General features: G+C 39.8%; 1 protein-coding gene across 1 annotated transcript; it reads right to left on the bottom strand.

Moving 5' to 3' along the window:
* Positions 1 to 315: 315 nt before the first annotated feature.
* Positions 316 to 22,505, bottom strand: LOC311081616 (uncharacterized protein). The gene is made up of 3 exons (XM_084112188.1): positions 22,443 to 22,505; positions 21,281 to 21,437; positions 316 to 1,378 (listed from the first exon to the last, which is right to left on the bottom strand). The coding sequence occupies exons 2-3, from the start codon at positions 21,363 to 21,365 to the stop codon at positions 450 to 452; spliced, it is 1,014 nt and encodes a 337-aa protein (XP_083968314.1). The 5' UTR covers positions 21,366 to 21,437; positions 22,443 to 22,505; the 3' UTR covers positions 316 to 449.
* Positions 22,506 to 23,436: the final 931 nt, after the last annotated feature.

The following is a 23,436-nucleotide window of genomic DNA, read 5'->3' as shown; positions in this document are numbered from 1 at the left end:
ATTCAGCACGGTTGATAGGGTTCCATAGCCTACTTATCATAGTACGAGCATGGAGCATTAGTTCAACGTCAAGCTGATAAAAGTAGCCTATTATTGTAACGTTGCAGTGGGAGTTTACCTGAGTTTCCAGCATGTTGTGGGATGCTTTGTGTGTTGCGTCTCAGTCTGGCCGGTACCCACAGTGCTCGCTCATAAATTCGAGCACGCGTAAGAGCACGCGCTTGTAAACTTATTGGTTGCAATCTGAAACATCACCGCTAGAGGCCGCTAAAAACTACATACAACAACAAAGAACACAAACAGGGTCTCACATTTACATGACTTTATGTATTTTTATTTATGTATTTGTAAGCGTGATGTTTTTATTACACGGATCACAACTGAATCGTCTTTCTCCAGAGTGAATGCGCAGATGATTCTTGAAATTTCTCCTTTTTCTAAACCTCTTGTCACACCGAGGAAAACAACATTTTCTTTTCTGAATGAGTTTTTAAATGCCGTTTCAGGTCTGAGTGATATTTGAAACTCTTCTCACACTGAAGACACTTGTAAGGCTTCTCTCCAGTGTGAACTCTCATGTGACTTCTAAGGCTTCCTTTAACCCTGAAGCTCTTTCCACACTGAAGACAGGTGTGAGGCTTCTCTCCAGTGTGAACGCTTATGTGAATCCTAAGGCTTCCCCTAACCGTGAAGCTCTTTCCACACTGAGGGCAGGTGAAAGGCTTTTCTCCAGTGTGAATTCTCATGTGATCCTCAAGGTTTGCTCGGTGTTTGAAACTCTTTCCACACTGATGGCATATGTAAGGCTTCACTACAGTGTGAATTTTTACATGATTCTTAAGTTGATTCATGTCTGTGAAACTCCTTTCGCACTGATTACATGTAAAACAGTTCCCTCCTGAGTGAATCCTCATGTGATGATTAAAGCTTTCATTATATCTGAAACTCTTTCCACACTGAGGGCATATGAAGGGTTTCTCTCCGGTGTGAATTCTCATGTGAGTCGTAAGATTTGCTTGTAGTGTGAATCTCATTCCACAATGTTGGCAGGTGTGAGGCTTCTCTCTAGTGTGAACGCTCAAGTGAACATCAAGGGTTTTTTTCTGTGTAAACCCCTTTCCACACTGAGGGCATATGAATGGCTTCTCTCCAGCGTGGATTTTCAAGTGGGCTTTAAGGCTGTCTTTTCGACTGAAACTCTTTCCACACTGTTGGCAGGTCAAAGGCTTCTCTCCAGAGTGAACTCTCATCTGGGGGTTTCTAGTTTCTGTTTTATGAGTCTGTGAACAACTAAAAGATTTCTCCCCAGTCATGAAATCACAATATTTCTCATTCATTTCATTCAGTTCTTGACTCTCCTGTTTCAGCTCCATCAGGTCTAGGGTAAAAAGAAACAAATCAAGTTAACACCAGTTTAATGGCACAGAGACATGAACACATTTAAACATGTAAAACAAAACATCCTACAACACGTATGTTGAATCCAATATCCACTAAACAACTAACAAAGGTGTAACCTGTTATATCGGAACCTAATAATAATAATAATAATAATAAATTGAATTTATATAGCGCTTTTCACAAACTCAAAGTCGCTTTACAGGGCAGGTAGATAATGTAAGAATTAAGAAATTAGGAAATACCGGACAGTCTGGTTGAAGAGCGAACCAGATCCCGAGAGAACAAAGGACCTCTTTGGAAATTACCATTTGAACTCACCATTTGAAGAGGCAAAGTCTCACCTCAGAATACATCTCTCCCCCTCTTCCCCACTTCCCCTCTCTCATGCTGAGACCACATGTAAATCACCCAGAAATCCATATGGTTTAATGTTAACAATTATCATCCAGTTTTATACATGTTTGGTATCATTTAAAATGTCACAGTGCGACTGGTACAAATGTCTTATTTCCAAATAAGTAAAACCAAATGTAATAAGGTTTTTAAGAGTTTAAAGATAACTGGCAGACAAAGAAAGATGATCTCCTAACAAATGGTCACACACCCTCAAAAGGTGCAACCTCTGAATGCAAATTTCTTTTGTTAGTACATGTTTCCATGTGAAAGGTTTGTCTATATAATGAAATGCAGCAGGGAATTCGGGGCCTTTTCTGTAACTCAGATTCGCCCGTGAGGCTGAGAGGGAGACCTCTTAGCCTCATGTATTTCTTAATGTTGGGTTGCATCTCATAGCATTTGATGTTTTGTATCGATTATCTTTGAATTGATTATGAAATTGGCATGATACATTTACCTGACATAATAAATTGTTACATTTGATTATTCTAACTGACTTTGACATTATTTTCATTAAAGAGTAAAAAGGTATAGTCAAACATTCGCTCACAATTAATGATCCAAAGATATCATTAAAACCTTTTCATTTATGGAGTCAGATGAAATACCTTCCGCGCTGGTCGGATGCCGGTTTTGGGATGAACGAGCTTACAATAATAAGAAAAAAACAAAGAAAAAAAAACAAAGGTAGAGGTGAAGAAATGGGTCTTGAGGCGGGACTGAAAGATGGTGAGGGACTCAGAGGTGCGGATCTCTTGGGGGAGGGAGTTCCAGAGCCTGGGAGCTGCCCTGGAGAAGGCTCTGTCCCCAAAACTGCGGAGGTTGGACTTGAGGATGCAAAGTAGACCGGCTGAGGTGGATCTGAGGGACCGTGAGGGTTGGTAGGGGTCATTGGGGTATGAGGAGGCCAGATGGTGGAGGGCTTTGTAAGTGAGGACCAGAGTTTTGTAGGTGATCTGGTGGGAGATAGGAAGCCAGTGGAGTTGTTTTAGGACTGGAGTGATGTGGTGCCAGGATTTGGAGCGGGTAATGAGGGCGGCAGTGGCTTTTTTTTGGGGCGGCAGTGGCTCAGTGGTTCATGTAGGTTGTCTACAAACCGATAGGTTGGTGGTTCAATCACCGGTTCCACCTGACCAAGTGTCGAGGTGTCCATGAGCAAGACACCTAACCCCAGCTGCTCCCGACGAGCTGGGTGGCGCCTTGCATGGCTGACACCGCCGTCGGTGTGTGATGGGTGATGGATGAGTGAATGGGTGAATGTGAGGCTATGTAAAGCGCTTTGGTGGCCATAGGTCTGTGAAAGCGCTATATAAATGCAGTCCATTTACCATTTACCATAATGAGTCAGGCAGCTGCGTTCTGGACCAGTTGGAGTTGTTTGATGTAGGTAGAGCTGATGCCAAGGAGAAGTGAGTTGCAGTAGTCCAGTCGGGAGAAGATTAAGGCGTGAATGATTCTTTCAGCAGCAGGGGGTGTGAGAGAGGGTCTAAGTTTGGTGATGATGCGGAGATGAAAGAAGGAGGTTTTGATGACATGACGGGTGTGTGGCTCAAGGGTGAAATCAAAGATCACGCCAAGGTTGCAGGCCTGGGGAGATGAGGAGACAATGGTGCCGTCGATGGTGAGAGTGGGGTTATTGGTTTTGCTGAGTGTGGATTTAGAGCCTATGAGGAGGAATTCTGTTTTATAGCTGTTGAGTTTGAGGAAGTTGTGTTGCATCCAGGTTTTAATAGCTGACAAACAGGAGTTGATGTGGGAGATGGGAGGATTGTGGGGCGATTTGGTGCTGAAGTAGATCTGGGTGTCATCGGCATTGAAGTGGCGGAGTATCTGACCAAGGGGGAAGATGTAGATGATGAAGAGGAGGGGGCCGAGTACGGAGCCTTGGGGAAGAATAAATCTGTTTGAAAGGAAGGAAGGATTGGGAGAAGAGGGGCCATGGTAGGTGCCGGAGTAGATACTGGGAGGTCAGATACAGGGGATAGAGATTGGTAAATTATGTTGATTTTGTCCGCGAAAAAGTGTAGGAATGAGTTGCAGAGATCTGGAGTAGAGGTAGGGAGGGTGTTGATCCGAGGCTTGATGAGGTTGTTTATTGTAGAGAAGAGGGTTCTGGGGTTTTGACAGAGGTTGGTGAGGATGGTGGACAGGTAGGCAGATTTGGCAGCAATGAGGGCGTCTTTGTAGGCAATAAGGTTGAGTTTATAGGCTTCATGGTAGAGATGTTCCGATACCCTTTTTTCCTTCCCGATACCGATTCCGATACCTGGACTCAGGGTATCGGCCGATACCAAGTACTAATCCGATACCTGGGTGTGTATCTATACAGCTGCAATTCATACTAGCTCTGTATGAATTAATAGAATTATTTTATAAAAGGTATTTTAGTTTTACAATATAACTATATAAAAAAGTGCAACAAATAAATCTAGGAATCTAAAAAATGATATATGAATAATAGGGGTGTAACGGTCCACAAAATTTACGGTTCGGTTCAATACGATACACTGGTGTCACGGTTCGGTACGTTTTCAATACAGCAAAAAGAAAGAAATGGCAGAGAAATTTCCTTGATTTACATTTTTTATTTTTTATTAAAACTAACATCATAAAGTATGATCATTTTTTACTTCGAGCAATGATGGAGCTATAGCCTACTTGACATAAAACAAAAACAGCTCCTTATAAAAAAATAAAATGTAATATTTTAGTAACGTTAGTTATAAACTAAGGTTTATTTTATTTCAGATTAACATTGGAGGGCAGCAATTTTATTCATAATGTCAAAATAAAACCAACGTAACGTTACTTGAAAGCACAATGTTCCTGGTTTCCACGTCAGCGCTGTTTGATCCATTAATAACGGAGAATGTGAATGCTTCTCACTAGATCTCGCAGCGATGTTATTAAGTTACTTCAGTGGCGAATTCAAATGCTTTCTTTACTGGATCTCTTAGCGCTGTGTAGTAACAGTGTAGCTTGATCACGATCGGCTCGCGCTGCATTGTTTAATGGTCCGTGAACTGTTTAATGGTCCGTGAACTGTTTAATGGTCCGTGAAGCACAAAATAACGAGTAGCGCAGTTTTGTTCCGTTTTCATTACGTTTGCCATTTGATGTTGGGCGCCAGCGTCTCTTACATTATGCGCTTGCTGCGCGCCTACATTTGAAAATTTGCGTTTTCATTTCTTCTTCGCTGCTCTAACAGCACAACTTCCTGTGTTGCCACAAGCAACCACTGTTTAGAACAGCGAAGAAGAATTGATCTCCGTTTGCAGCGTTAAGCAAAGATAGCGTGCATAACTAGGTATTGTTTAATAAAATGGTATCGGATCGGTAGATGGGTAGATGCACTCGCCGATACCGATGCCAGAATTTTTATTGGTATCGGCGGCATTTCCGATACTAGTATCGGAATCGGAACAACCCTACTTCATGGTGGACTGTGAGAGATTATTTTTTTGCCAGACATTCAAGTTGGCGGCCAGTTTGTTTCAATTTCCGGAGTGCAGGTGTGTACCATGGTGAAGAGGTGTCAAAAGTGACGGTTTTTGTTTTGAGGGGGGCCAGAGTGTTGAGGGAGGTAGACAAGGTGGAGTTGAGGTGGTTTGTGAGATCATCAGGTGAGGTGAGGGTTGAGAGTGGTGGAGAGCAGGTCAGAGAGATGGTGGGGATCGATATATTTAAGGTTGCGGAAGGTGATTTTTATGAGGCGGCGGCAGCGTGGGTTTGGAGAATAGATGGTGAACCGTATCAGTTTGTGATCAGAGAGGGGAAAGAGGCATGGATGGAGGTCGAGCACCGGTTGGTTTGTGGAGCAGACCAGGTCAAGGATGTGTCCTTTTTCATGGTTTGGGAATGTGACATGTTGGGTGAGAGTGAAGTTGTCCAGTAAAATGGTGAATTCTGATTACAGCTTGCAGGTGGGGGAGTCTATGTGGATGTTTAAGTCACCCAGTAATTGCATATGTGAAGACAGAGATGAGACTAGTGTAAAGAGTTCAGTAAAATCAGGAGGAAGGAGGGATTTGGTTTAGGTGGCCGGTAAATGAGGATGACTGTCAAGGAGGAAAGAGCTGTGAAGGCAAGATATTCAAATGACGATACTGAGGGGAGGGTGAGTTCTGCAATCCGGAATTTCTTATTGAAAATAACGGCGAGGCTACCGGCACGGCGGGATGGGTGGGGTTTGCAGATGTAGTTGTAGCCGGGGGGATGCTTGGTTGAGGGAGAAGTCGTCATTGGGTTGTTGCCAGGTTTCGGTGAGCATACATATCGTTGATTCTGATCTCAACGACTCTGGCGGCCACACGTTCTCGAGCCCCAGGCCCGAGCAGAGCGAGAACCGTGTGTAGGAAGCCAGCGCATGGCGGTTCTCAAGTTTTCAGTAGGCACTTGTTCCACCAGCCACTGTTAACGTGTCCCCTCTACTAAGATCAAACTTCATTCAAGGTAAATATATTACCTTGGTTACTCTGCTGTTTCCTTCACCAGCGGCAGAGCGACAAATGGTGGACTGCGGTGACGTGGCAGTTTTCTTAAAAACTGCTGATCCCAGACCATTCCTTTTCTGAATTTGTTATTGCCTTCGGCATTTACAGAGACGTTATTTGCCAAACATTTCCCAATCGCCGGGAAGATCTCGATTTATACCTAGCACTGATTTCAGACTTTAATCAAACAAATGAGGGCACATTATTTTATGAATATCACAGATCTTTCTCTGCAAATCGGGCTCTTTTATCACGCTAACTAGGGGTGTAAATCGGACAGTTTATCACGATACGATACGATATCGATTCTCTCAGCCAGCGATACGATATTTTCCGATACTTCAAAAAATTCCACGATACGATTCGATTCGATTCAGGGCTATATCAATCGATTAATCGATATTTAGATATTATGTTCACACAACCAGTTATGTTTTTATTAACTCACAAATGCAATCAAAATATATAACATGAACGTTTAATTAAACTCTTTGAAAATTGCACACCCTCTCCCAATTGGGACATTTATAACAGAAGTGGTCATTTGCAAGTACTCGTTCTTGTTCATTTTCTTTATTATTATTGTGCATCCAAGTAATAAACTGCAGCTGGGTTGTTTTGATTAATAATAATAATAACTTAAAAAATACAGGTAAATTACAAAATTAAAGTTAATTGAAAGTATGCTTTAATATGTTAAAAAACATTTTTTTTTAGCAGAGCAGATACATTAACATTTCATCTTTCTGAGTCAAACAAAACCAAGTAATTGCTATGATAAATAATACAACACTCGGTTAATCTTCATAACGTTAATCTCCTCAGCTGACATAGACACCTAACAAACTTTGTTGTTGTGATAATGTACATGCAGTAGAGGGAGCTTTTCCCTCACCACTAAACGAGCTGTAAGGTTCCGTGAAAATGTTTCAGGTTTTATTTTTCTTTAACGCCCTGAAGAAGATATCACGAGTTCATTGAAATTATCCATCCTCGACCACTTTTAGTCAGCTTTGACGAAACTCCTCTTAGCCAGCGCGTCTTTTCAAAGTGACATCTGACCTGAATACTGCGCGCTGAGTCGCTAAAACGGACTTATCGTGTTGTGTTCACCAACAAGGGTGCGACTGCTTGTCTGTTTCTGCTGTAAAACATGAACTCGCGATGCCTTGACAGCGGACAATACCGACTTTTGTGAAAAAAACTTGTTTAGGGTTCAGTCAGTCTTGTCAGGCGTCTTTTTCAGATGAGGAGATTAACGTTACACACCGGCAGGCGGTTGGTGAGTAAACGAAAATGTGCGCTTTGGCGGAAGGATGTTACGTGAGAATGTGGAGAGTGGCAAAATAAAGGTGTATATCGATATTTTAAGTGTGGAATCGATGCATCGTATCGTTAGACGTTATATCGATGCATCGATCCATATCGGTGTATCGTTACACCCCTAACGCTAACTAACACTAAATTAGACCGGTCCGTTACGGACACTGAACTGCTGTTACATCATTTTGGCAGCCAAAAACCTCTGACTTGTGCAGTTTGTAGTTCTCACGGTCACTCTGCATCATTCTGCTAAAGCTCTTGTCAGCAGAGCTCCAGTCGCTTTACACGGTGCTGAACCTGTAAGCGCCACTTTCAATGCTAAAGGCCATCCTATTACTGTGTTCAAAGGAATTCCTCTCTGCAATAGGCAAGGCAAGGCAAGGCAAGTTTATTTATATAGCACATTTCATACACAATGGCAATTCAAAGTGCTTTACATAGAAGAAATTAAAATAATAAAAGAAATAAGAATAATTAAAACAGTTTAGAAAAATAAAATAAAATACAGTACAAACATTCGGACGAACAGTGGCACAGTGCTCATTCAGTAAATGCATATCTAAACAGAAGTGTTTTGAGTCTGGATTTGAAAGTGACTACAGTAGGAGCACATCTGATCTCCTCTGGAAGCTGGTTCCAGCTGCGGCTGGCATAATAGCTAAAAGCAGACTCGCCATGCTTAGAGTGAACCCTTGGTATCTCTAGCTGATATGATCCTAATGATCTGAGTGATCTGTTAAGTTTATATTCAGTGAGCATATCTGCAATGTATTGAGGTCCTAGGCCATTGAATGATTTAAATACCAGTAGTAATACTTTAAAATCAATCTGGGAGCCAGTGTAAAGACCTGAGGACTGGTGTGATATGTTCATATTTTCTGGTTCTGCTCAGAATCCTGGCAGCAGCGTTCTGTATGAGCTGCAACTGTCTTATGGTCTTTTTGGGAAGGCCAGTGAGGAGTCCATTACAATAATCCACCCTGCTGGTGATGAAAGCATGCACAAGTTTCTCTAAGTCTTGTCTGGAAACAAAGCATCTAATTCTTGCAATATTTTTCAGATGATAGTATGCTGATTTAGTTATTGCTTTGACATGACTACTGAAACTAAGGTCTGACTCTATTGACACACCGAGATTCCTGACTTGATTTTTAGTTGTTTGACCCCTAGAGTGAAGGTATGCGTTCACCTTGAGAACTTCATCTTTGTTTCCGAACGCAATGACTTCAGTTTTGTCTTTGTTTAACTGAAGAAAGTTTTGACACATCCAACTGTTGACTTCATCGATGCATTGGCACAGGGAGTCAATGGGGCTGTAATCGTTAGGCGATAGGGCTAAGTAAATCTGTGTGTCGTCTGCATAGCTGTGGTAAGCAATTTGGTTCTTTCTCATTATTTGGCTCATTGGGAGCAAATACAGGTTGAACAGGAGTGGCGCAAGAATTGAGCCTTGAGGGACTCCGCATGTCATGGATGTCCACTCAGACTTATGATCTCCTATACTCATTCAATAACTTCAATGAATCTGTCTGCACTTTTTCTAAATGCAAATTTTCACACTTTTATTTTATTATTATATTATTATTTTTGATACATTAAACAGAGAATCAGTAGGCGTTCCTCTTTCAAAAGAGAAAACATTAGGCGCATCAACTTCTCCGGAGCTTCTTGGCATTTCACTAGCTTCAGTCGGTTCTCATCCGTATAAATTATATTAAGCAAGTTCTATATAATAAGTTAAGAATATAAGTTCTGCATAATTAAGGGCTTGGCCACTATAGTGACAGGTAATTGCCGCTGCTGTTACTACTAGTGTTTAGATGTGTTGGACATCGGCTGCGTCTGGATGAAACCGATCGGCGAGAGTTGTGCAGGCGAGGAGGAGCTGAAAACAGAAACATGAAGTCGGACACTTTCTGCTTCCCGTAGTGACATTCGCGCTGTGTTTGCATACTTTATCACAGCTGAGGTGAAATATGCAATATTTGTCAAATACACAGACTGCAAATACAAAGTACTGCTTAATACAGTGTTTGTATATACAAGAATACAGTTCAAAATAAGCCTATACTATCAATGTAGTGGTGTCTATGTTATTTTATATCAGTTTTATTTTGATAAACATGACACATTATAAAATCATGACTGCATGAAAAGAGCTTTACTGTTTTTAAAACAGATTTGTGAGCATTAGTTGAACTGCAGGTGTGAGAATAAACACAAAACATGTGATCATAGGTGTGATTGTCAAAGGACAAAAAAGCAGAAAAATATACGGCGCACCTACCATGAAGCGGCGACAACCAAGTGTGTGTGCATTCATAATGGTGCGCGTCCACTGGCGCAGAGCGCGTCTTTCCAATTCATTACTCATGTAATGTGTGTGTATGTGTCCAATCATTTGGCCGGATCCCGTGATTTCCTCAGATATAATGAGGAACCAATGGTGGTGGTTGAGGAGAGATTCCCTGATATGATTGTAAAGCGCTTTGAGTGTAGGCCTACAGTAGACATATGAAAGCGCTATATAAATGCCTCATTCATTCATTCATTCATTCATAAAGCTGGATATCTCCATCTAGTCTGAAATGTGTCATAAAGTCTATTCCGGCGCAGTATATTTTATAACGTTCTATAATGGAAGTCTAATGCCATGTTGGTAGATTGGCACCTGTAGAATTTCCTTTTGATGAAAGCCCAGATAAAAGTAAAAGGCTATTATTTTGGGTAGATCCATGTCCGAGGCAGTTCGACTTCACAAGCACATTTCTTTACACACACACACACACACACACGAGTAATGAATTTGAAACACTCGCTCTGCGCCAATGGACGCGCACCGTTATGAATGCCTGTGCAGCAATGTGAAACAACGGCAAGCACACACGCAACTTCTATGGAAGGCTGTATTCTCGTACACTTTCGACTTCATTCTCTAAATATTTCGACTTCATTCTCGAAATGTTTTTCCGACTTCATTCTCGAAATGCTTTTCGACTTCATTCTCGAAATGCTTTTCGACTTTATTCTCGAAATGCTTTACGACTTTATTCTCGAAATGCTTTACGACTTTATTCTCGAAATGCTTTTCGACTTTATTCTCGAAATGCTTTTCGACTTTATTCTCGAAATGCTTTTCGACTTTATTCTCGAAATGCTTTTCGACTTTATTCTCGAAATGCTTTTCGACTTTATTCTCGAAATGCTTTTCGACTTTAATCTCGAAATGCTTTTCGACTTTAATCTCGACTTTCTTTTTTAAGGATTTCTTTTTTTGTTTTTCGTTGCGGTTCAGGGCTTCCGTAGGCTATTCTGATCATGCTATGGCATTTTCTCGTTCTGCAGCTGGCTCAGTGTTTTCTAACCATGTTAGGGGAGTTATTCTTATGCGTTTTTAGATTAATGTCACTTGCCAGGCCATGTAAGGGGTAGACTACAGAATTTATTATACTTGTCAAAACAATATGTCTCTCTTCTGACTAATTTGCCTAATCTTCACGGTACTTTAGACCGCGGTGGAAACGCAGACACCAACAGGTCTGGGGGAAAAAAGTTCCTGGTGAGGTGTCTAAGGCGCAACATCTAGCTACCGGGGTGCCTCAGGGCTCAGTGCTGGGACCATTTCTCTTTTCTACATGTCATCACTAGGATCTGTCATTCAGAAACATGGATTCCAATCACACACAACTCTACCTCTCATTCTAACTAGATGATCTGACGGTGGCTGATCGTATCTCAGCCTGTCTGACAGCCATTTCTTGCTGGATGAAGGAGAACCACCTTCCACTAAACCTTGCGAAGACAGAGAACTGCGCAGTACAAGCAAATGTGAATTGAATATCATGAAAAAATTAAATATCAATTGTATCAATATCGCTATCTGCGTACCCGCAAAATAGTCACATCACAGGATGAGAGATGTCATGCATGTATGTTAGTTGAGCAGTTTCGGTTCAGAACGCATGCGATTCACGGATTAATTGCAAAGTTTACCCATCGTGGAGTGAAAGTTTATCATTTGCATGTGTTTTTAAGTCCTGTCAGTTTAAACATCAAGCACAAGAACAAGACTGGAACTTGCGCGCTGTTTAGTGCGCGCACACAGAGCCTGCGTTATGCGTAAGATCCCTCGTTTGTCTTAAAATGATAGCAGCCAAATATACCCACAGCTGTTTGTTAAATCAAACAACAAAAGAGAAAGAGAAAATCACTTTCATAGGTTTAACACAGATAAATTGTATAAATTACATGAATACATTATAATTTGCCTGAAAAACATAAAGCACTACTTATTTCATGTGTGATGACGACAGCTTATAGGACAAGTGTGCTGCATGAAGTGTGAGTACCAAGCAGATCTCCAGGTGCTCCTTTGAGAACCAGACCAAAATAGTTATGTGCACCCCTGGTTATAATCAATAAAGCTGTCTACACTGCATAATTAATCTCTTATTTACATAGTGTCAACACTTTGTTATAATGAAAGGATTCGTGAACGTGCAGAAAGAACTCGGAAAGCCCAGCATTTTGAGCGGTGGATGGAATCTGACTAACTTAAACGCCTCTGATTGACCATTGTCTCCTATGCCACGGGCCGGTGTAGCAGTCGATTCTGTTCCCTACCGGAATTCCTGTTCCCCCTCAACAACCGTGTGTCTGCTGACAGCGCATGCGCATCAAAGCACAGCTGGATGTACGGAAAGCGAAAAAGGCCAAAAGCATTGGCGCAACATTTAATTGTCTTGCTACACTGCAGCATAATAAAATGGTTCTCACACTCCAGTAATATTTCTGTGAATTGAATTAATCTTGCACTTGTTCATAGTTTTTGTATTATGTCTGAATATATTCAGTTGAATTTTGCCCATACAAATTGCCTTATCTGACCGTGTTTATGTCCAAACTCAATGCCTCATATTATGGTCTTATTATTACTTATAAAGATCGCAAAACGTCAGAGATGACAGGTTTAAGATATACAACTTTGTAAACAGTATACAAAATGTATTAACAATCCTCATATTATTGTCACAAGGGAAACACATTTTCAGGTGACACCTTTTATGTTCCATGTATGAAATAAAACTAAATAAATAAATATGAATAAAACCATACATTGCCATTATTACCTTCTTTAATATTTTTCACATGCAAGATACATGGTTGCAACATAACATTCTAATAGTAATTAATTACCCATTTCAGAGGGCAATAATTAGCAATCAATTAATCAAGTTAATAAATGGTGTTATAAATTGGGGAGATGACCACACAACATTGTCACCTGAATCTCTATTCTTGCTAGCACAATCCAACAATGGATCCAAAAATGGTTGAGGAAATCATGAGCTATAAAACGCAAGGCACATACCCATTTGGGATAAAAAAAAAGACCATAAATATGTAATTCGCAGATGTTCCTCCAATTTCCAAATTTATGGTAAGTAATCTATTCTAAATTATCATTATTCTTGACAGTGGAGATAACTCTAGATAACTCCACATAAAAAATTACCTATCCTGCAATTTCAGTTTAAATAAGCATATTTCTTTCATTGGGCCTTAAGAACGTCCTTGCAGGTTATTGTTTAGATTTTACTAACAACAAAGCTATTTCAATAGATGGCCAACTTTACTACATCTCCTCAAAAAAATAGTATGGGTTTGAGGAAAAAAGTGGTTGTTGGACAAAAAGAGGCCAACCAAATATTCACAGAATGCCATGCCAGTCCCCACGGAGCACACTGTGGAACAGAAAAAAACAAAGCTTGCCATTTCAGCACGGTTCTACTGGCCTGGAATGGGGCTGGACATCGATAAATGGGTAAATACTAAATTATTCCCTTTTAACTTTGCTGTGGAACATACAAATGGATTATGTTTTGGAATGCATTTCTCATGTGCTTATTTCTGAACATCAGGTTTTGCAGTGTACCCAGTGCCAATTCAGCAGACTATCCATCAAGCAGGAGCCCAAGTACATCCCAATATGTGTAAGCTTGTCCACAGATGTGCATGGGTTTTGAGACTGGTATTTCATGAGTTCACATAATGTAAATGTATTTTTTGTGCTATTTTAATTTTAAGGTGGATACGCCTCTGGAACTGCTAGGCATGGATTTAGTGAGGAAAGTCACCAAAACAAACCAGGGAAATGAGTACATTTGTGTCCTCGTTGACTATTATACTATAAATGGTCCAAGGCATATGCATTTCCAAATAAATCTGCAGATGTTGTCTCGCGCTGCATTATACATTTTTTCTACAGGTTTGGGGCACCAAAGAGAATACTCGCTGACCAAGGCACTGAGTTTGTAAATCAGGTTTGTAGTTTGTTGAATGAACTGCATTCAATCTGCACGAGAATTTAAACAGATCAATGAAGAGCCCTGTGCCATCCTCAATGTTGAGAGAAGCCTCTGTGCCCCATACCATCCACAAACAAACGGGCTCATGGAAAATGAACCTTCATTAACGGGTTGCTTTGTGAGAATGCAATATTCAGAGAAATATTGGTGTCTTTGAAAATTGTTTACTCATAACTTTCAGTTTCTTTTGGTCATGACTCCAGAGCCTTGTGTAAACTAGTGGACACAAGACCAGAAGAATGGGACGAGTACCTAGATGCGGTAATGTTTGGTCTAAGAACTAAGACACAGTTGACAACCAGGTTCTCACCATTCTTTTTAATGTTCGGCATGGAGGCACGATATCCTTTTGAGGTGCCCGAGACATATGAGGTATGTGATAATTTGCATTGTTCCATATCAATATCATGTAGTATCAATTACAAGTTAGTGAAATAACTTCAATCTTCAATGTTTCTGAAAAGGTCAACAGCACAGTGGAATCTGTGATAGCAGAGGACACCATATCAAAGGCTATTTCTCTGAAGGAGAAAATGGAAAGCATTGTAAAAAAAAAATGTACGAACAAAACAGGACAGGAGACAGAAGGTGGCAAATCAGGCACCATTTTTTGTAGGGCAGAAGGTCCTACGAAAAAACATAAGGAGCCAGCAGAGGAAAGGGGGCAAGCTTGAGCGTAGCTGGTTGGGACCGTATGAAATTATCCATTTGCAAGAAAAAAGCGCAGATTTAAGGGATGAAAATGGCAAGATATTCCCCAAAATAAACACTGACTACCTCAAACCATTTAAAGAAGACACACCCAGGATACCCCATAGAATCAGCCAAGAACCACAACATAAGAGCACATCAAGAAACGTCACATCCTTCACTCACACCTGTAGACCCCACCATCACCAAGTCACATGAAAACCAGCCCCCACCATCACCTCCATCCTCACCAATTGACTTATCAATTGGAACACAATCTACTAGATAGAGCCCGACCGATTTATCGGCAGGCCGATATTATCGGCCGATATTAGGCATTTTCCAAACTATCGGTATCAGCATTTATAATGGCCGATAAATGAATATTTAAAAAAAAAAAAACGGCCGAAACACCCTTCAACCATGTCATGAGTGTTGGCGTTGTTTAGTTTGTCCACCAGAGGGCACTCTACACCATCCCTGTTGGCAACACTCGTGTATAACGCGCCACACATCCTGCAACCTGCTGATCCAGCCAGAGTCGGGCAGAGAGAACCAGTTATCCGCGAGTGAGATCATCAGTGAAGTGTGTTCATGGTGAGTTGGTCACGAGACATACATTGCTTGAATAACAATTAAAAGAACATCCCCATCAGTTAGTTGACTGACTGTCCTTTTAACTTTTGACAATGTGACTGAAGTATTTCTTTAACAGCGTGACAGTTATAGCAATGAGACGTATAATCTCTCCTTGGCCTGTTATATTGAAAATGTATGTTTTACAATTTGCAGTATGACGTTATCCATTGCTAAATCATGGCTCATCATAGACTAGCTAACCACAAAGCTAGCTAATGCCACTATCAGTGGAAGACCGCTAACGTTAACATTAATGAGCTTGGAAACCACAACAAACTTATTCTGCCTAAATAAAGTAATGATTACTGTATTTATAACTAGCATATCTCTAGTTACAGTCCCTGCATTGTAAAATGTAAGTTAGACTTGCGAGGAGTGAACATTTAGACATAGAGAAAAAGTATCAAACGTAGCTTGTGCATAAAAGTTAGCTTTTCTTTTACACGTGTGTGAAATCCAATGACGCCAAGTGTGCGTTGCAGACTGTCGTTTAGCCGCAGCATTAACGAGTCACATAATGGATTTAGATCGCTAAATAGTAGGTTTTAGAAGGCAGGCAGCAACTGATGATTGTAAATGGTTTGATGTAGCTTGATGGAGAGAATTTAAAAAGTGCAGGTAAAGGGATAAGCAAGCTGACATTGTAATTATAAGGTAGCTTATAAGGCAATGTAGGGACTAATTATTACACACGCACACAAACATTTAGGAGTGACCTTTATCTTGTTTAATGATAATATAAATGATGATGAGAGTAATAATGTCATTATTATTTTTTGTAATTATTACTGTCAATAATAATAATAATAATAATAATGCTGGTAGTAATAGTTGTGGCTGTAGCAGCAATCATTTTATTTGTATGTTTATGTTACGTTTTATGTTATGTTGTTTTTTGTATATCTCACCTGGCTTGTTTACTTTATATTTTGACAGATGGCAAGTGGTGGACGAAGTCAAGTATGGGAGCATTTCACAAAAGGCCCATCAGGTACAGTCACATGCAACATCTGTACAGCCTCTGTGAGCCAGGGATCTGGCAACCTCAAATTTAAAAATCCATCCAACTTGTGGGCACACCTTAAATCAAAACACAAAGAGATCTACGAGAAGACGCAAAAAGAAGCACAGCCTCAAGTTCCATCATTGACACAGCCAACCCTAAAACAAGTGCTAGAGAAAACCACAAAATGGACTCTAAATGATCCAAGAACTGAAGAAATGGACAAACTCCTGATGGAGATGATAGCCACTGACATCCTGCCTTTTGCAGTTGTTGAGGGTGCAGGGTTTAAAAGGGTTATGGCCAAGGCAGAGCCCAGATACCCATTAAAGACAGAGAAATTTTTCGTACAAAGAAGATGGATGAGATTTACACAGGAGTTGTAAACAAAATCAAGAAACTGCTGTCAGTTGAAAATGCAGGAAACAGCATTTCTTTCACCACCGACTGTTGGTCAGGGTCAAATGAGGCACTCATGAGCCTGACTGCTCATTTCATTGACAAGAATTGGAAAAAGGTCCAACTTGTCTTGAACGTGAAATCCTTGTCACAGTCCCACACAGGACAGTACATTGGAGAGACATTTCTGTCCATGCTTGAAGAATGGGAAATTGATGAGGAGCGGGTCATGCTTGTACTCAGGGACAGTGGGGCAAATATGGTGAAAGGCATGCGCCTTGTTGAGATGCCAGACCTGAGCTGCAGTGCTCACATACTGCACCTAGTTATCAATGATGGCCTCAGTTCCCAGAGAGTGGTGGTGGACATTCTGGCAAAGCTGAAGAAAATTGCAACTCACTTCAACCACTCTGTTACGGCACAGCAACGCCTATCTAAAATTCAGGAGGAGCAAGGCATTCGAGGCATTCCCACAGCATTCGATCATACAGGCAGTACAGACAAGGTGGAATTTGACACTGCACATGTTGGTGAGGATGATTGAACAGAAAAGAGCCATCACTGCGTATGCTAGCGACCATGGACATTTCTCATGTCTGTCAGCAGAGGAATGGTCCATTGCGTCGAACCTGGCAGAGACCCTTGGACCACTGGAGGAGGTGACACTGGAATTCAGCAGAGAGGACTCATCCACATCCTGCATTCTACCATGTTTAGCAGTGTTACAACGTTTACTGGAGTCAGAGGAACCAACCACCAGGGGTATTCAAACCACAAGAAAATTCATGCTGGACAGTTTGCAAAAAAGATTTGCAAAAGTTAAACACGCTAAAGAGGTGGTGCTTGCCTGTGTCCTGGACCCACGCTACAAAGAGCGGCCTTTGGTACCAGAAATTCTGGTAAAAGTGAAAACCTGGCTAAAAGAGGCTATGGAGACCAGTCCACCAGATTCTGCCACGGAAACTCCATCTGAGGAGACCGATCCCAAAAGGCCGAGAACAGAGGACCAAGTACCAAGTCTCTTAGACTCGCTGTATGACACTGTGCTCCTTCCATCCACCAGTGAGGCAGTGGAACCAGAGGGGATCATCGAAGAGCTAGAACGGTACTTCAGAGAGCCTGTCATTGATAGAAAGAGTGGGAATCCATATGATTGGTGGAAACACATCACCAACCGTTTCACCAGACTGTCAGCTTTGGCAAGGCAGTACCTCTCCTGTCCACCCTCCTCTGTGGCGAGCGAAAGAGTGTTCAGCACCATAGGGAATATTTATGAGGATAGGCGAAGCTCTTTGAAAGGAGAGAATGCAGAGAAACTTTGCTTCTTGTACTACAACCTGCCTCTGCTGGACTGGAGCTATTGAGGATTGACTGATTCAGTACACTACCTCATATACTGTTAGCAATTTATAAGTAGTATAGTTGAAAGTTATATTTATGAAGCTTACCAAGTCTTTTAATACTGGTAACTTTGATTTGGTTGTTGTTGTTATTGTGTTTTTGTTCAAAGGACTTTAAAAGTTTCATATCTAAAGTTTCTATTTTTATACATTTTATTTATCAGAACTTTAATATATTTTGATGTTCCTCTGTTCCGTTGTGACAATAATATTTTAGTGAATACTCATAAATAACTACAAATAACTATTCTTGTACTAAAACCTGCCTCTGCTGGACTGGAGCTATTGAGGATTGACTGATTCAGTACACTACCTCATATACTGTTAGCAATTTATATTTTGCTGTTGTTGTTATTTATCAGAACTTAACAGAATTTGTCTCCAGTCCTATTCAAAGTTATATTTATGAAGCTTACCAAGTCTTTTAAAACTGGTAACTTTGATTTGGTTGTTGTTGTTTTTGTTCAAAGGACTTTACGTTTCATATCTTAAGTTTGTATTTTTATACATTTTATTTATCAGAACTTTAATATATTTTGATGTTCCTCTGTTCTGTTGTGACAATAAAAGAAACAAGTTTCTTTTTAAAATGCATTATCATATTATTTTAGTTAAAACTCATAAATAACTACAAATAACTAATGTTAGGGAAATCTGTTAATGTTTTGTTGCGCGTTTCTGAAATGAAAAAAAATAAATAATATATATCGGCCGATATATCGGAATATCGGATTTTAAAACCAACAAATATTTGTATTGGTATCGGCCTTCAAAATTCTTTATCGGTCGGGCTCTACTACTAGATCCTCTCCCCTGTCTCCACTGAACTTATCAATGAAAATGCCACTTTCCTCTCCTGTGTCCCACACCCCTACAGTGACGACAGAGGTACCAGCTGACCCCACAGACACAGTGCATAGCTGTAAGTATTGATGTAAAGTCAGATCTTCTAATAGATCAATATTAGTCTGATTTCTAATATATTGGTGAGGTGGTAGGTGCGATGCTGGTTGTGGTTGTCCTCTGTATAGGTATCAAAAGTGCCTGGTCTGGAAATAACAGTTGTGTACTGCTCTCCAGAGTGGGACCCTATAAACTATTTTACAAAGACCTACAGATCGGCCCTGGAAGGGAGTTGGAGAGTGAGGGAAACATTTCATTGATTTTGACAGATAAGCCTTTCATCTGCTATGCTAATATTTTGTATTAATGTTTAATTTTGCAATGTTTGTAAAGGTTATAAATGCATATCTGTCCCTGAAAGCGAGGGAGCACAATTTGACTACACCGGGCAAGGCATTCCACATGGACACGTTTGCCATGACAGACATGTGGAAGGGAAAACATGAAAGGCTCAAGGTGTCCTGCAAATATCATTTATTTAGCATTTTATTACTTGTGTAAATGCCCATTTTGTTCAGGGCTTTGTGTACATTCGTTTGTATGTGTATATATTATATAATGGTGTGTTTTTTTTTTTTTTTTTTAGTTGGATCCAGCAAACTATGAGGTCATAGTGGGCATTGTAAATGAGGGCCACCACTGGTTCCTAGTTGTAAGTATTTGTGGTATAGAACGTTTCACTTGAGTTTTCCCTTTTTCCCCTTAATACTGATTAGCAATAATATACCCCTATCGTGTGGTCTGGATATTTTTGCATGTTGCTTTCACCCATCCCAACAAAAAAACATTCTGCTTGACTCAATTGGAGAGTCAGAACTCAAGAAGAGAAAGTGTTTGGAGACGACAAGGTATTTTTCATGCACCACAATCATATGTAGTGTTACTGTGTGATATGTACTGTATGCTTGAAAGAACCAATCTTGTTTTTAGAGCCCTGATGATGGCTAAAGGTATTTCAGTTTCAAACTGGGTGTGTGAAAGCTTGCCTCACCCACTTCAGAGGGATGCTATTTCATGCGGTGTGTTCGCTTTGAAGGTGTGTCATTATAGCATTGTAGCAAATATTAAATGTTCATTAAAATGGGATGATGCTTAGTTAATTTTTCCTGTTTCTTCCTCAGTTTGCAGAACACATTCTGCAAAACACCACAACTGACTTCTCCAATGAGCTACAAGACATAACACGATTCAGAATGGAGATTGCTTTAGCTCTGCTCCGCCAGTCTGGTATGGCTTTATAAACTCATGAATGTTATTGACGTGCTTTTGGATGTGTGCATCACTTTCATTAGTGTTCTACTGTACCACATAGATAACCTAAGTGACCTGTGCCACTTTTGTGGAGAGGCAGAAACATTTGATGACTCTGCAGATGTTCTTTGGGTAACTATGGCTGAGTATTTTTGGTTGGTGTAGCATACACAAAATAATCATGAATGGACCATTGCTTTAAACCCTTTTTTTAAAATTGTTACTCTTACATTTATATTTATAATTTTTTTAATTTTTAGTTTTTTACAGATTGCCTGTGATGACTGTGGGTGATGGTTCCACTTAAAGTGTGTGGGCAATCCATCCACAGAGGATGAATACAAATGTGCTTCTTGCAATAAATAACTAAATTATGAAGCCATTGTTTTTGGAGTTTGTTTATTTTTCCCTTCATTTTCACTTTGGTTAAACCTACTCGAAAATCAGTCTTTCAAAATAAGCATTATTTCTTTCATAAAATGTGACATTAAAAGCACCTGTGACGTGATAGTGGTTCAAATAGTCTTCCGCTAGTGGCTTGTCTGTACTAATCAAAGCCTTAATAAACATTACATTGAAATCGGTAATAACGTTTTAAATTTGAAAAGAAATAATCTGGATTGAATTGACAGATGGGGAAAAACTCGCTTAAAAAAAAAAAAAAAAAACGCTTAAATTTCGGGAAAAAATACAATCCTTTTTTAACCTTTTGGCTTCCCGTACATCCAGTTGCGCTTCTTGCTCGTGTTACTGTCTAGGGCTCGTATTCAGTTCTGATGGTACGTATGGTAACTGGGCAACTACGCATGATTTGTAGTATGATTGCGTAAAAGGAACAGGAATTCCGGTAGGGAACAGAATCGACTGCTACACCGGTCCTGCTTTGGGGAAATGCACCCCTGAATGTTTAGGGGTATTTACACAACATCTTTTAACGGAAGTTTTCAGTTGAAAAAGTGAAACACATTGTGGGGTCGACAGGAGTGAAACACACAGTAAAACACACAAACTAACCTGTTTGTTCCTCAGTTTCTTCATGTTTGACTCTGAATGTTTCTTCAATCTTCACGTCTTCACTCTCCTCTTTAATAAACGCCATCTTTATAATAGTGTGTCACGTGGATCTCAGTCGCTTCACCAGGAGTTTTTCTGTGTGTTTGTACACTCTGTCCTGTTTAAGAGGAGAATAGTTAACAGAAAGAAAAACACTCTAAACTAAATCTCTGAGTGTGTGTCAATCAGATCTAGTTCAGTAGTTCAGTTCACTGGTAAGAGAGTCAGTCAGAGAGAGAGTTAATGATCTGATTAGACTAAAAACACTCTAAACTAAATCTCTGAGAGTGTCTCAATCAGATCTAGTTCAGTAGTTCAGTTCACTGGTAAGAGAGTCAGTCAGAGAGAGAGTTAATGATCTGATTAGACTAAAAACACTCTAAACTAAATCTCTGAGTGTGTCTCAATCAGATCTAGTTCAGTAGTTCAGTTCACTGGTAAGAGAGTCAGAGAGAGAGAGTTAATGGACTTAAATGATCTGATTAGACTAAAAACACTCAAAACTAAATCTCTGAGAGCGTCTCAATCAGATCTAGTTCAGTAGTTCAGTTCACTGGTAAGAGAGTCAGAGAGAGAGAGTTAATGGACTTAAATGATCTGATTAGACTACACAGGCAATTAATATTTAGGAATTATGATTTACATGTGGTATGTATTTATTTCTAGATTAAACTGTGATGAAAACGTTTTCAGTTGATTTGTAGGAGTTGTCACTCCACATGTGTGTGTTGTTGTTGCTGCATTTACACTGGTGAACTGCAGGAGTCGTCAGCGGGATTCGGTGATTCGAGCGCTTACAAACTCTGAATCATTTGATTCATTTGAATCTTAACCGGTTTCAAAAAGCTCCGTTTCTCTATCATTACTCTCCAGAGAGCAAACAGCGTGTTTATGATGAACTGATTCACAATATAGGGAGCGAAATGAGACGCATTTTTTTCTACATGTTTACTCACAAAAACTGTTCATTAATGTTATTTATGCACTCTACTCATAAAAAACTATGTTCATTAATGTTATTAAATACATAATGTTACATAAATAAAAAAAAACATGTTATATCTATATAATTGTCCGAACTGGTTACATTGATTCAAACACTTTAAATGATTAAAACACAAACCTTTCTTCAGCAGAATCACAGATGCAGGAGCGGCGCAGCCTTATGACGTCATGTTGTCACGCCAAAATAAAAGTCCCGTTCCCACGAAATAGAAATTCACACACAGAAACACATTCAAATGAAAAGATAAAAGGATTCAAAGGAAGAATCGCAGTTTCCCAATGTAGATTCTTTCAATGCCACTGAGATTTTATAAAAAGCTTCTGGCTTATATCTAAATATAATTACTGTATACCAAATACTGAGCAGTTGTAGCTGAAAAAATAAGTTTGTGGTTGCAGAGAAAGATCTACCATTTAATTTATTAACTAAAACTGAATCCTTATCATGATGAATATATCATCTTATTTCATCTCAGTTTATCCACATAATATAAGCACATTTCAGCTTTGTTTCGTTAAAGTGCATTTTATTAAAATGGCCTTGACTGTAAAGTGTTATGATTGTAGGTTTAAAACAATTCATTTTGACTGTCTGAGTGGAAAACAAATTAAAATGGTTGAAATTATTTATTCTAAATGACACTTTAATGTCAAACTTTAATAAAATTGGTGAATGGAATTTGTGCTGAAATGTGACTAAAAATCTCTTATTGACTGACAAGTTGTATTTATTGTTTCATGTGCCATTGTAATGATAATACGGAAGGTGTATTAGTACTGCAACACACCCTTAAGTGTGTAAAGAGTTTTTTAGTTTAAGGACAAAACAGGTTTAACTGACAGGACACGCTGTCGGGACGGTTGGAACAGTGTTGCCTCCTGCCAGTTAAACCTGGTCATAGGAAAACTGCTTTTAATGTGTGGTCTCACTGTGTTTAAGCATTGAATAAAACAATAAATAATGAAAACATTTGAAAATACATAAGATGTGTTTTCAATGTTTAATAGTTATTTAATCATATGAACCTACAGAAAATGCCAAGAACAAGGAGAAAAACTAGGAGAGGAGAGGAGAGGTTGAGCCAGAGGTATTTGAAAGGGCCTGTTTAGAT

This window comes from Abramis brama (genome assembly GCF_963993115.1).
Source record: "Abramis brama genome assembly, chromosome: 4".
NCBI classification, from domain to species: Eukaryota; Metazoa; Chordata; class Actinopteri; order Cypriniformes; family Leuciscidae; genus Abramis; species Abramis brama.
This window is presented reverse-complemented; position numbering and strand designations above follow the sequence as displayed.

Coding starts and splice junctions, on each gene's coding strand:
- LOC311081616 (XM_084112188.1), bottom strand. CDS start 21,365: ATGGCGTTTATTAAAGAGGAGAGTGAAGACGTGAAGATTGAAGAAACA. Junction 1,379..21,280: donor AGAAACTGAGGAACAAACAG/GTTAGTTTGTGT, acceptor TTTTTACCCTAG/ACCTGATGGAGCTGAAACAG.